Raw genomic sequence first — 14837 nt, forward strand, 5'->3', positions numbered from 1 at the left:
GAATGTCCTAATTAATCTTAATTACAAAACAGGGAGTAACATTTTGAGAATTTTTTCCTAAATTTTGAAATATTTAGAAACTTATTTATATGTGTATGAGCATTCAAGGATCAACTTCGAGACAATCGGTTATAGTTATTGAAACAGATTTGAATAGAGAAAATTAAGACAAGACTTCTGACACGCAAAAATATTTTTCGAAATAACAAGCCTTGGCGATCTGTATTATACTACAGTTATTGTAAGAATAATCAAAATCATACTTCAAGAATACATATGTAACACTGCGGGCGGATTGAGGCTCAACCTGTCATCGAGACACGCAGAGCACGTTTTTTTTCTCGATTGTTCGGAAATTAATGTATCTATTTTCTTTTTTACTGCAAACTTTAATTAGAATCTTGCATTATAATTTAAAAATTTTTTATTAATGCCTTACTGCTCAAGGACTGCGCATGAAAAATGATCGGCAATGTACAGTGCCAGACGGATACACATGCCGCGAAATTGCACAATTATAGCCATAAATATGCAAATTGAATACTATAAGAAATAGATGTTAAGTGATAAGCAATTATATCTGCAAATAATCGTGTATTTGCGCGCCCTTACGGCACACGCCCTTACTGACTGGCCCTTCACTTTCGACTGTAATTTTAGAAGAGCCTTCTTCAGTGTCGAAACTCTTAGGGAACAGAGAAAGTGCGTGGCAAGGAGAATTGAAGTATTATTGTCATTAAAATGTTCCCTTTCGCCTATAATAGCGAACATATCTATCTTATTGAATGATGTCTTAAACGATAAAGACTCTCGTCATTTATTTTTGAATTTGCTTATTATTATCATATTGCTCATCTGTTTGTCGCTCCAATTTATATAATATTCTATTTAATTGCATATTTTTTGTGCAATTAATATGAGACCTACTTTTGAAGAATTTAACTCTATTTTTATCTCGTTTGTTAATAATAATGCACCACATGTTGTGGTGCATTATTTCTCAAAAATGAGAGAAATTAATATCATCGTTATTATCGAACTGTGCGTTGAAGTCGAGTCGTTCCCAACTATTTCCGTTTTTGCTCGAAGAACTGTGCGCCGTGATAGATCCTTCTATTACATTCGCGATCGGGAGTGAGGGTTGCGGGAGAAGTGCCGGCCAAGTTCAAGTGCGGTCGGCCGCAGCGATGTCAACGCTGGCGAACTTTCAAAGTCCGGCAGCCCAGGTTCGACGGTGGGGATCCATAAGGTGGTGGTCCGGATCCGCCGGGTATATAAAGCGGCCGCGATCAACACTGCGCATCATCAGTCTCGCTTTGGTCGATCCAAACCAATCAAATCTACTCAACAATGGCGTTCAAGGTGGGTAGAGGGTGGCGGAAGATCCGCCGAGTCTGTTCAACTGCGCGTAAAGTCTATTAGACTCGGTTGTGACAACTCGAGAAACTTTTGAAAGAGGTTCACTATGGCAATTCACTTTTGGATAGTCAAAATTACGAGTGAACAATGATCGAAACTGATTTTCGCGGACTCTAAAGTGTATATCAAAGTTTGAGACCAGTTTAAGTTTGGAATCAATCTTTTTATAACTATTAAATGTTTTTCGTCCGAGAAAAACGTTCTCTTTCAAGAGTATCGCAATTTTTACTGTTACTTGTCTATTACTTATCTATGTGACTTTCAAGTAAATCTATTAGAAAAAAAAAAGAGAATTGTGTAAGGACAGATTCTAATCTACAATCTTTTTTAGTTCGTCGCTTTCGCCGCCCTCGTGGCTGCCGCCAATGCCGGCATTATCGCGCCCGGCGCTCCTCTGGCGTACGCCGCGGCTCCGGTCGCCGCTGTCGCGCCCGTCGCCAAGGCCGTAGTGGCTAAGGCCATCGACGCCGACTACGACCCGCATCCCCAGTACAGCTACGCCTACGACGTGCACGACAGTCTGACCGGCGACGCCAAGAGTCAGCACGAAACCCGCGACGGCGACCTCGTCCAGGGCAGCTACTCCCTCCTGGAGGCCGACGGCACCAGGCGCATCGTCGACTACACCGCCGACCCGGTCAACGGATTCAACGCCGTAGTGCGCAAGGAACCCGCCGCCGTCGCCGTGAAAGCCGTTGCCGCCGCACACGTCGCACCCGCGCCCCTCGCCTACGCCGCGCCCGCCAAGCTGGCCGCGCCGATCGCTGCTGCACCCTTCGCTTATGCCTCGCCGGTCGCCAAGTTGGCCGCTCCACTCGCCTACGCCGCACCCGTAGCTAAACTCGCCGCCCCTGCCTACGCCGCGGCACCCATCACCTACGCCGCGCATCCCGCACCCATCACCTACGCCGCGCATCCCGCACCAGTTGCCTATGCCGCGCAAGCCGCCCCGGTTGCCTATGCAGCGCACGCCGCCCCGGTTGCCTATGCCGCGCACGCCGCCCCGGTTGCCTATGCCGCGCACGCCGCCCCGTTAGCGTACGCCGCGCATTCCGCCCCCCTCGCCAAGATCGCCACACCACTCTCCTACGCCGCCCCTGCCGCCTACGTCCACTGATCGCGTTGATCGCACCAGCTCATGTCGTCGATTCAGGCCGAACTTATTTATTTTTATACCATGTATGTTTTTTTTTCTGTGTGACTGATTAAAGGAATTACATACGTAATCGGGATTATTTGCTTATGTGAGACCTCATCAACCTATTTCCCGTTTTTTTTTTCACTGTACTATGATAATACATATGTGTATATAGTTTATATTTTTTTTAAATTTGTTTACTTAACATTGAATATATATATATATATAAGTTAATTATATAATTATAGTTCTTCTTTTTTTTCAATGTAACAAGCAATTTCTTAAATCTTTTATAAATGTTTGCATCGATGATAAAAATGATTCAACATCAAATATCATGAAATGTTTGCAATTATATATGTATAAAAACATTGAATTATGTGTAACACGCAATTGTGAAGAAAGAATATTAATTTGGTAATGGACTACATTTACTGAATAATTATAACACCGCAAACGTATTATTATAGACGCTGACAGTTAAAATTAAAAAATCGCAAGAATAAAAATAAAAACATATTATTTGCATATTAAAAAATGTATACGGATATAATGATGTATAATTAGATATGGACACGTTAAGTGAACATTTTTTTTTTAATATGCACAAGTTATGTATGTAAATTGAAATGGAAGGTGTTAACCTGATAAGTCTGGCCAATTTTGATCAAAATAATTTATATTTATTATGTCACATTTGCATAATGGCCATCTGACCTTTACAACATACGTATGTAATTTTTCGTGCGTATGTAATTTCATTCATCGATGCATTATAATTTGCATTGCACATTTGGAATGTTCTGCTCACAACCTTTCCCAAAACTTCCTAAATTTGCAATTTTTTTTATCACATTCGCATAATTATCATCTGGTATTTATAACGTATATAATTCACTTAATCAAGATATTATAATTTGCCATAATTAAAATGTTCTACTTGCAATCTTTAAGTCTCAAAGCTTTCAAAACATAATCTTTTTGTCGCATTTGCATAATGATTATCTGACTATCATAACAACATTCGTACATATGTAATTCTTTTAATTGACATATAATTTGCCATATTTATTTCACTTTTAATTCTCAAAGAAGCTTCCAAGATTACACATTTTTTTAATAAGTCAAAAATATCAAAAAAATTGATGAAATTTTTACATGTGTGTTAAGCTCATATTTTACTTATCTTCAGCGAGCAAATCACTTTATATTAATCAGAGAAATTTCACGTGACAATCTTTGTTTGAAAACTTATTCTTTTTATTATTCAAAATTTCTGAAAAAAGGAAAGCGAACTGGAAATATAATTAGAACAATCGAAATCTTAGATATCGAGCGATTACCACACCACATGATGTGCTAATCGTGTACGTCATATGCGACATTCTAGCTCGCTATTGCAACTCGTATTGTGTTCTATGTCGTCATGCTAATATAAATTCACGATGCGATGTCGAAACTCCTCGCCGGAATCTATTTCGCATCGTTTCGACGCTGACATACTCGCGATTTGGAATTGTTATCTCAGAGGGAATTCTACGCCGCATTTGCGACGTGCGACTTTTAAACGCAATTCACCCATTGTGGAATGTATGGATTAACTTTAAATTCATGCATTGTGGAATGTGTGGATGAGTTCTTTTTTAATGAGAGAGTAGAAATCCGCGCGTACGTGAGTAGAACACTAGACATTTTGTTGCAACTTTAGCCTTTCTTGCTCCGCGACGTTTATTGCACATCGTCGGAAACCTTCGCCGCGAATTTCAGAGCCTTTAAATCGTATAAATTGTTGCCGGTTTTTCGTAAACCAGTTTTTATGAAATCTAAAATCTATTCAAAGTCGAACGGCCTCGGCGAATCAAACAGATTTTGCGAAATAAACCCGGAATGAAGCGTTCTCGCTGTCGAACGCAATATCCTTGGTCCGGACAGGCCGCACGTGCCCTTGACGCATGGGGTAAACTTTCGTGCGTAATACTGCGGCACTCACGCTATTTCTGGCGTTCGTCAGAATTGACCCACTTTCTCCGCTTTTCGCTCGTCCTTTCTCGAGCACCGCCCTGACGCGCGGACGGCGCAAGGATCGCGTGCGAAGCTCCACTTTTGTTCGCCGGTCCCGATCGGGACCGATTGCAAAAGTGCCGTTGCATCGCTTAAAGTATCGCGGGTAACATGACAATGGAAAAGCGCCGATTTTGTAAATGCAAAGTCGTATTCTGCCGACCGATGACTCGCACAACGCGCGGCGTGAATCGCGTTAATTCAACTTGATCTGATAAAAAGTCTGAATATTGTACGCATTGATTCACACATTATACTCGCTCTGTTAATCACGTTAATTAGCAGCGAGGATGATTATATTTCAGATTGTCAATAATTTACATAATTTGGAAACACAATGTTTCGATTCCGATAAGATTCCGATAATTCGATTCGATTAAGGTGATGTAATCATTAAGCATTAAAATTGCAATTATTTTCTTCTTTAATATATGCTACAGAGCATAATCAATCATATTTTTAGACGTTTTATTGTTGTATTTACATTTTCGTGATAAATGACAACAATGGATCTTTTCATAATCGTTGAAGTTGCGCCGCGCCGGAACAGCGGCTCGCAAATTTCGCGCGAAACGACGCACGGCACGTGAGAGAAACGTAGGAAGAAGAATTACGTGTGCACGCCACCAAATTCGAGTTCGCTCGTTCACTCGCGGCCCCGAATCCATTTGCCATGGGAGAAAGGCGTCCAAATTCCAGGCCTCGATTTAAATTGTGTTGCGTAACAGGGCGCGGACCGCGCACGCTTTTCGGGAAGCGCACACATGCAAGCGTGTGTATTGTTCGGCCGGCGATTCCACAAGAATGATATTGATATAGCAAAGTGCGTGTCGAAACAATTCCGTAACAACGACCTTGCCCATTAAGGCTATTGCTCACGCACTCCATTACCAGTTTAATAATAATATCAGGGTCATTTTATTGATCAAGCATTGATCGAGCATAGAGTCCACTAGCTTTTCAAGGCTAAGGTTCTGAATAGGCCTGCTACCTCTCCGATTTTTATCTTGATTTCCACTTTGTTTATTTTTTATCCTTCATCTTTGTTATGATATTCGTGCTTTTAAGTAACTGAATTACGTTTCGCAGAAGTGAGACGATTTCATTTTTGAGAAAACTGCAAAAAAATTTATTACACATGCTTTCTTTTATAAGTAGAGTTAAGAGGAAAAAATTAGCTAAATAACAATTAAAGATAATTGCTTTTTATGACGAGATCAGTCATTAGAGATGCAAATTCGCACACGCAATCGAGTTATAGCGAGCGACGCATATCGCTCACGTACATCGCCTTCTTCACGGTCCCTACACTCAAAAAAATATTTCGCTGATGTAGTTAGATTTCTAGATATCGCAACAAGAATGTATCGCTATTTTTCGTATCTGTGAAAACATTGTTTGTCACATATAGAATTTATAACAGTAATGTTCTAGCAATAGCTTCTGAAAAATTTAGGTACCATTGCTAAATGTTATTCATTGCATGATCTAACACGTGATTGATCTTATATAGATAGGCGCTTTAAAGAAACTTTCTTTTTAAAGTTCACAAACAATACAGATATATATTCTGTTTCTGTCATCTAAACTGATTAAGTAATTACATATGCAATATCACAACAGTTGCTAATCATTTGTCTGTTTTAGTTAATTTTTTACACCTAGAAAATTTTAGCTATTATTGCAAGATCATTTTTTTGAGTGTAATTAATATTTATTGGTCGATCCTGATCTCATATTTCAATCGAACTCTTCGCAACTTCTTGCGGCAGTTTCTTGTTCCGTGTGTGAGAATGAGCCAATTATAAATTCATCTGGTCGCGCACATTTGCGAAAACTGTGGCGCACACGTACAAGACAAAGCGACTTTCAAAAGCGAGAGAAATCATGCGGCGATATTACATTTCCAATAAAAACGAATCGCCACAATCGCAATTGCGAAATTGCCGCTTTTAAGCTGAATTGTTATGAGCGTTTTTGATAACGTAATATAAAATACATATTTTACACTTTAAAATATTATACTCATAAAATATATCATTCATCGATAATTTATGGCGTTGTTCCATTTCTCGCGTAATAATTTATTAATGATGATGTCAATGTTTTTTTTGCGAATATAAGATATACCTTCTATATTTCTCTTCGCATTTTTCATTATCTTTGACAGTTTATCCAAAGCGCGATAATTAGCATAAACAACCAGCGGACCGACTTGACAAGCATAACACTTGCTTCGTTTGTGCACTTTAATCTCGCGTGGTGTATCGTATCGTGCGGCGCATCAATGAGAAATGATGGGGTCAAAGAAATATCGTTGATAGATGAGTCGACATTAAATTTTATCTTGCATCTCCCGCGCGAATCTCCGACGAGATGATTTATGGGAAGCGCGAAGATCGACTGACTGTGATGGTTTTTTGATACATTCGAGGAATGCAATCGGCTTGCATTAAGTACGCGCGGTTCTCATTCGGCTCTTTTTTTCACTTTCGTTGGTGACCTTGATTTGCACTGGCGTGGCAAATGATAAAAAAAAAAGCGCGTAGCCTTAATCGGCGAGGGTCGTGCAGGATCCTATTCGCCTCGAAGGAAACATCCGTTTAAAGCGGAGAGTACATTGTATCCATCCGCCTCTCAGTTTGATTTCGCGACTCTTTAAGTCACTTTGTAGACATTAATTTTTAATATTATTCGCACAGCAGAATAATATCTCATAATAATATATTTCAAAATAGAAATATGAAGAAGTTAATATCTTTCCTCTATTTTTTTAATTGATAAATATATGTATTTCTTGATTAAAAATAGAGTCAAAGTTTTATAATAATTTATCGATTATTTTAATGTGCGTATTTTTTTTAAACGTACATAACAAATATTTTCTGCATGGAAGATAATGCCAAGATAAATTGAATTGTGAGTGGATGCAACAGCGTCCGCTTAATTCATCGAATTAAATGTACTCCGATCACGACATAGTTGCAGTTACCGCAAACACTACGTGCATGTTTTGATAATTGAAAGACAACCGCTAATAGCGACACATTAGATTGCCGCACTTTCGTGTATCACATTCATGATGCGCAATCAATTTTGCAATGAACTTATGATTGAAGAAGCACACGATTTGCTGTTGTGAGAAAAGTAGCTTATTATAATAGAAATAAATAGATCGCGTGTTAAGGAATGTTTATTGAGTTTGAATTAAGGCAATCTTTTCTTCAGCAGTTATTCATGCGAAACATTTTTGTATTCAATTTTCTTGAACAGTTATGGATGCAGAATATTTTTGCATTTAAATTGATATTTTAAGTTAAAACTTGAAATATGAATATGAAAGAGAAAAAAAATATAAAATGCTAATAATCGCTATTTACGAACATATTCGCACATTTTGTACATTTACATATTCAGTCAAATGATTAAATATTTTTCCAGAATGTAGAAATATAATAAGTGCGTGTGCGTAAAAAATAAATTACATCTTTCCACAGTAATAATTTTATTTCAATTGTTCGCAGAGGTAAACAAGAAATACGTAAAATTTAATATTTTATTTGTCAATTTTCTGCGAAAACGATTGGTTTGCAGTCGAGTCACCGCTTATATTACAATCAACAAGGAACATATCGGTTTTGCCCAGGGCGATCGCTTACCCGATCGGATTCCGACCGGTCTCTTTGTCAGAAGTGAACCGGTCTTTCGTGCGTACGTAATACAGTGTGCGATTACGAGGTGCGCGATTACATAGTGACATTGGGCGCGGTTCTTTGACGGCCGCGCGCTGCTGCAGTCGCGTTTTTGGTTTGGTGAAAGTCGATCCGCACGCACGAACCATTCGCTCTCGTCGTGCTTTCTTCGTTCCACCGGCAATATTTTCGTTAGCTGCACTCCGTCTTTTAACACGTCGGAGAGAAAACGACGTCACTTTCCTCGCGAATAATCCAGTTACGTGTCGGTGATGTAATCGCCGTAAAATGCCGTAAAAAAACATAACAACATGAATTTTATTTCAATTAACGCAATAATTGCTTGAAAGAATTAACGTAACGCTTTAAAGTGTTTATGATACATTCCATATTTTGGGAAACACAATAAATGCAGATTGGCTGAATACCGCGGTGGATTTCTTATTACATGGAATGTAGTAGCATAAAAGTAATGCATATTAATGCATATTAATTGATTATAAATAAATTGATAATTAAGATAAGATAATATAAATCAACACATAACCATTTTAATAATTTTAATTATTTATATGCCTTTTTTTATATATTTCGGACGTTCGTTGCAGAAGGATTGCAGTAGTAAGCGTCATTCGCTGATATGTGGTCAGACGCATTGGTTGCAACTGGCGCGTCTGGCTCGTGCCTGACTCGCGCCGACTTTTACTACTTACATTGTAGAATAATGTGATATTTGGAAAGATGCTAATGCAAAATTTGTTTACGTTCTATTTCGATATATAAAAACGGAGTCTACATATCAATATATTAATTTTTTTATTAATTGATTTAATGAACTTTTCTAGCATTTGTATTTTTTATTAATTAATTTCAATTGGAAGAGCTTTAATTGCGCAGAATTTAATTTTATCCACAACATTCATTTTAATGTTCTTCTTTTTGCTAAATAATTGACATAATTTTCAGGCACATGATTTCACATGAGAGTGCGCTTTCGAAAAAAGTCGGCGATGGCATGTGCTTTAAAGAAGATATTTTTTATTGCGAAATACGATCGAGAGGTACGCAATGTAAAAAAGACATTTATCACAGACGACGGTAATATTTCATTGGCGTATTTTATTAGTGACCAATTATTATAATGATAATTTTTTTTCTCATACGGATCGAAGTTGAATGTTTTGTGCGAAGGTCGCGTACACACAAATGCGCGGCTTCTTGCGTAAATTCTTACGACGACGGAGTCCGGTGCGCGTAACAACGAACCCGAGAACTTACATAATTGGCGAACGCGCGGCGGATCGGGCATCGCGACGTGACGGTTGACCGAACAATTCGCGATCGATTCGCGGGAATCGGTGACATTGATCGACGCACGTCCGAAGCTCGCCGCTTTTACTTTGTTGCACTCGATGTTTGTAGTACACGTTATGCGCGACTTACGACATAATCGATAGAATCGATTATGACAACCTTTTATTGTTCAGTTTCTTGCAACATTCTGTTTACTTTTTTTCGTTACTTTTGCATTTTTCGTAAAAATGGGACTTTCACGGAAGGATTTATTGCGTAAAAAAATTTGAAAAAGAGAGCGATGCTTTTACAAGTAACTCATGGCAGAGGATTTATTGCAATTTGATTGTAATAAAGGGTACAAATAACGGGTCGTGGGAGTGGCGGGTGCAATTCGGTGGACAAGTGGTTCACGTCAACGCGGGGGCGGGCGCGAGACCTGTGAGGGGTGCGGCGTATGCGAAGGGCAAGGAGTACGTCGCACTGTACGCGGCGTAGGGATGAGCGATGACGGCCCTGGTAGCGGGGATGCCTGTCAGTTGAGCGCTCGCGATCGGTTGTTGTTGCGGCTGGGCGATTATTCGTTGCTGCTGTTGCTCCTGCTGTTGCTCCTTCGCCGGGTACTGTTGCTGGCGCTGAATCTGCGACTGTCGCAGTTGCTGCTCCTGCTGCTGCTGGCGTTGTTGATCCTGCAGCCGCTGCAGCTGTCGCAGTTGCTGCTCCTGCTGCTGCTGGCGTTGTTGATCCTGCAGCCGCTGCAGCTGTCGCAACTGTTGGCGCTGAATCTCCTGATCGCGCGGCGTCGGCTTCGTCAGAGGACCCGATCGAGCCTCGACCACCTCGACGTCGGAATCGGGCCCGATGGCGGGGATCGACGGCGCGGCTGGCGCGGGAGCGGCCGGCAAGGCGACGGGGGTCAGCGCAGCCGGTCTGAGCGGTAGAACCGGCGTCGCGATCGCGGCCACCGTCGCCGGTTCCCTGCTGACGATCGCGTTGAAGCCGTTGATCGGATCCGCGGTGTACTTGACGATACGGCGCGTGCCGTCGGCCTCGATCAAGCTGTAGCTACCCTGGACGAGATCGCCGTTGCGGGTCTCGTATTGAGCCTTGGAGTCGCCGGTTATCGCGTCCTGCACGTCGTATGCGAAGCTGTACTGCGGCGCCGCGTCGAACTCCTCCAACTTCGCGAAGGGCGCTGTCGCCGCCAGCGGCACGGCGGGAATCACCGCCCCTCGGGCGAACGCCGCCAGTCCCAAGAACACGAAGAGCTGAAAATCCATCGTTCCGTACGGTTTATCAAATTTTCGTTTGATTGGAAATTTTATTTTAAGCATCGACGCGTACTTTTCTAACGTCTCGCGCAGAATGTATCTGAAAGCTATTGTTCGACGCGCCTTTGCAGCCTTTGATGTTCAACGCGACCGTTGCGCGCGCGCGCACGTAGTTAGATTGAATAAAGTCAATTGCGAAATGTTATTTTCCGAAGTGGAATTAGAAGTAGAATTTCTCTATGCTATTCTCCCAGCTACCCTTACCGTGCCGGCCATGATTGTTCGCGGTAGGATCGACAGAAGACTGATGCCTCGGGGCGAGATTGCCCGTACTTTTATACCGTTGTTGTCGCACTAGTGTCATCCGACGGACGAGGTGCTCTTTGCAGCCGAAATTCACGCTTACACGCCCCACCTAATCTCTATAACACTGTCCCCGAGTGTTTTTCTCTCTCTTTCTTTCTCTATGTTTTCTTCTCGGGTGCCGTGCGGTGACCTCCGCGATGATCATTGCGATGTACAATGGGTCCCGCGATGTTGTACCAATGTCCGACTGTGATTGTACCAATATGCGGCGCGTTTATGTTTCTTCATATTGTCCGACGTCCGCGCGTACACCTGACTTGGATGTTAATATGCATGCCGAAGACGCGGTTCGAGGCCGTCCGACGAAATCGCGAGGAAACCGCGTGTCTGAGCATGCTGAAGACTCTTATCCTCTTTTTCTTCGGCTTCCTGACCCTTCATAAAAGTATAATTATGTGCGAGAAAAAGTGTTTTGAAACAGTATGTTTATCGAGAAATTGGCAGCTCGATAAATAATTTTAATTTTATGACATTTATGGGTTATAAAATATTAGTACATAACATTTAAGACGTAAATTTTCTTAAACGATTCTTTCTTGTATTGTGATACTGTTATCATTTCTTCATTTTTTCATCGCGTATCCAAAGTTTAATTAGATGGAAAATTTGATGTGAGATGAATGATGTTTCGGAAAGAAAAAGACTTATAAATAAGAAATAATACAAATGGAGGCTTTAAATATAATAAATATATCACTCAAATTATAAAGAAAAACTTTAGGTTTACATATTTCGGAATATCACATCTGAAACTTGGCAGTGATAAACCTAAAGTTTCCTTTAATTTGAGTAATATATTTAATATATTTAAATATCTATTCGTATTTTTAATCGGTGGAAAAATGTTACTGCGATTTAAAGTTAATTTTGTATAACAAGAAATTTTCTACATATTAAAAATAGTAGTTTACATTAAAATATTAATTAACATGACAGATATTATCACATTGTGCTTGATATATGGTATAGTTTTTAACTTTTTTTTTTTTAATATTACATCTGATAAATTGAACTTTTGTAACATTCGAGGAAAGAAGTTTTTGTAAAATTGTCAGTCTTTACATTTAACAAAGAATATATTGCTTACTCAACTAAATCGAATGCGAGCAGACAATTGATAATCGAAATACGCATAATGTACGCAATGCACGTATGCACGCGCGCCGTGTGCCAATATGTCGAATACAGGCGGTCTATCAAGGTCGTTCGACGAAAGAACACCCTGCAATCGACTAAATTCTATTACGCATTCAGCGGGAGCGGCGATGAGTCTGTTAACATGAATCGACGTATACTGTCGCATTAATTACCAGACACGTAATCGTTAACCGTTGTCCAGAAAATCGGTGAAAGGTGTGTAGAAATTATATGGGAAATCTACGCAATAGCTCGAGAAAATTTCAGGTATGTTATAATAAAAATAATTTAACAGGTTATATATTTATTTTTTTATACACAAATTATTTATCATATCACTGCATGTCTATTATATACGCAAACAATTAGAAAGAACTTTCCTCGTTGTTATTTTTTAATAAAGGTTTTATCTTTAAAAAGGTGCCAAATAATGTATGGCATATAAATAAAAAAATTGAAAATAGAATTTTGTTATATATGCATGGACTTGTCTCTTTAGTTTTTAAATTATTTTATACAACTGTAAAACTCTTTGTTAAGCTTTTCTAAATTTTATATTAATATAACTGTAAATTGTAAACTTTTCTTTACATCCACGCGAAGGAAAATCTGTTGGTCCAAAATTAGTGTAATAATAAGCTCAAGTACGTGCAAGAAATGGAAAAAGGTATTCAGGGTAAAATTAATTCGCACTAATACAGTTTATAAAAAATTTTTTTAATAAAAATCAATATATTAACAATATATTGTCAATACAACGTCATTATTGTATGTACAATTATAATGTGACTAGTTCTCGTCCGGCGTTATCACGGAGATGTCTCTCAAGGATGATAAACGAGTGGCGGCGGCGCGATTTTGACGACGGGTTTCACCACCGCCAGCGGTTCCCGGCGCACCACAGCGTTGAATCCATTCACGGGATCAGCAGTATACTCGACGATTCGTCTAGTACCGTCGGCTTCGATGAGGCTGTAGCTGCCACTTACGACGTCACCGTTTCTGCTTTCGTGCTGGCTCTTCGCGTCACCCGTTAACGCGTCCTGGACATCGTAGGCGTAAGTATACTGGGGATAAGGATCGTAGCCTGTAGTGTCAATTGCGAACTTGGCGAGTGGAATAGCCGGGGGTGCTGGGGCAATTGGAATAGCTGGAACGGCCGGTTGAGCTGGAACAGCTGCGCCTTTGCACATCGCGAGCATCGCTGCCAGGATGATTGTTATCGGCTGTAACATGTAAATTTATTATGTGATAATGTCAGATATTACATAAAGAGAGATGAAAAATATTATAGAAATTTCTTCCATTTATTTCTATATAATTTTTAATAAATTTATATGATTACTTTTTAATTTTTTATAATTATAGTTATATTTAGAATATTGCGATCACATTTTATTGTTATATTACGTCAAAGTAAAAGAAAAGCTTTTGAAAAATTGTTCCGGAAGTATTCCAAATTTCAATGAATTAAATGAAAAGTTGTACGTGATCCTTTATCGTACCTTGATACACATTTTCTGTTCGGTATAATTCTGTGGGTCGATAAACGTGTCGCGAACAAGACTAACGTTCAGTCAAGGAGCGACAAACGTATTTATAGGAACATATCAGAGTGGCCATTGGTTGCCGATAGCATCTCTCATTGCATCGTAAGCAGCATTCGAAGTAGCGTAGTACGTGATGTGATAACAGAAATTTCGCTCTCGATTTATGACTCTTCGCGCCGCCACGGAAGAAAGTCGTGAGAGCCGAAATGCTGGCCGATTTGTTAAATTTCTCACATCGCTCGACAGTTATCTTTTACAGAATATCTTAAAATCCATTGTGTATTGTTAATCGAAATATTAGTATTATCGAACAATAGGTATAACTCAATTTGTAAGAAATCATTCGAATAAAGAAAAATTCTGTTGAAAGTTACAGCGTTGTTATGCGCCGTTTACCTAAAAAATAGTGTAAAACCAGTTTCTCGAGACACATTATAAATTTTAACGATATATGATTACAAGTTATCACGGCGTATTAATTTTAGCAAGATTTTCGAAAGTGAATTTACTGAAGATAAAAAACAACTCTGTAATTTGGCGCCAGATGTTTTTCAAGATTGCGAAAATGTGCGGCGAAAATAAGGAGGGAGGAAATGAGATGTTCAATAATTCTCCTATGCAGTGCTTTCACCTTTGCGTAATCCCGACGGTTTTTGGTATCAGCTATAAGTGTAACGCTTCCGTCACGATGAGGTGACGGGCTGAGAATATCAAGCAAGACGATAATATGTTTATGGGAGAGTCAAATTTCGCTTTCGGATCTTCAGAGAAAGGTATGATTTTCATGGCACGCACAAAATCAATTGAAACATCGCTGACATCGCGGGATCGTTTTTTTTTTCTTTCAACTTGTTTAATTAGCTAAAAATTACGAAAATTAAATTAATCATATTTAATTAACATATAAAAC

The 14837-nt window shown here is 39.6% G+C and overlaps 3 protein-coding genes across 3 annotated transcripts; 1 reads left to right on the forward strand and 2 right to left on the reverse strand.

The window, feature by feature from the left end:
* Positions 1–1206: 1206 nt before the first annotated feature.
* On the forward strand, positions 1207–2645 carry LOC105678685 (cuticle protein 21). The gene is made up of 2 exons (XM_012378193.2): positions 1207–1362; positions 1751–2645. Exons 1-2 carry the CDS (start codon positions 1351–1353, stop codon positions 2534–2536), a joined length of 798 nt encoding a protein of 265 aa, XP_012233616.2. The 5' UTR covers positions 1207–1350; the 3' UTR covers positions 2537–2645.
* A 6526-nt stretch (positions 2646–9171) lies between these two features.
* Positions 9172–11521, reverse strand: LOC105678686 (uncharacterized). The gene is made up of 2 exons (XM_012378195.2): positions 11139–11521; positions 9172–10871 (listed from the first exon to the last, which is right to left on the reverse strand). Exons 1-2 carry the CDS (start codon positions 11148–11150, stop codon positions 10014–10016), a joined length of 870 nt encoding a protein of 289 aa, XP_012233618.1. The 5' UTR covers positions 11151–11521; the 3' UTR covers positions 9172–10013.
* Positions 11522–13073: 1552 nt separating this feature from the next.
* Positions 13074–14441, reverse strand: LOC105678824 (larval cuticle protein A2B). Its single transcript, XM_067356918.1, has 2 exons — positions 13883–14441; positions 13074–13603 (listed from the first exon to the last, which is right to left on the reverse strand). The coding sequence occupies exons 1-2, from the start codon at positions 13892–13894 to the stop codon at positions 13202–13204; spliced, it is 414 nt and encodes a 137-aa protein (XP_067213019.1). The 5' UTR covers positions 13895–14441; the 3' UTR covers positions 13074–13201.
* Positions 14442–14837: the final 396 nt, after the last annotated feature.

Source organism: Linepithema humile, chromosome 6, assembly GCF_040581485.1.
Source record: "Linepithema humile isolate Giens D197 chromosome 6, Lhum_UNIL_v1.0, whole genome shotgun sequence".
NCBI lineage: Eukaryota > Metazoa > Arthropoda > Insecta > Hymenoptera > Formicidae > Linepithema > Linepithema humile.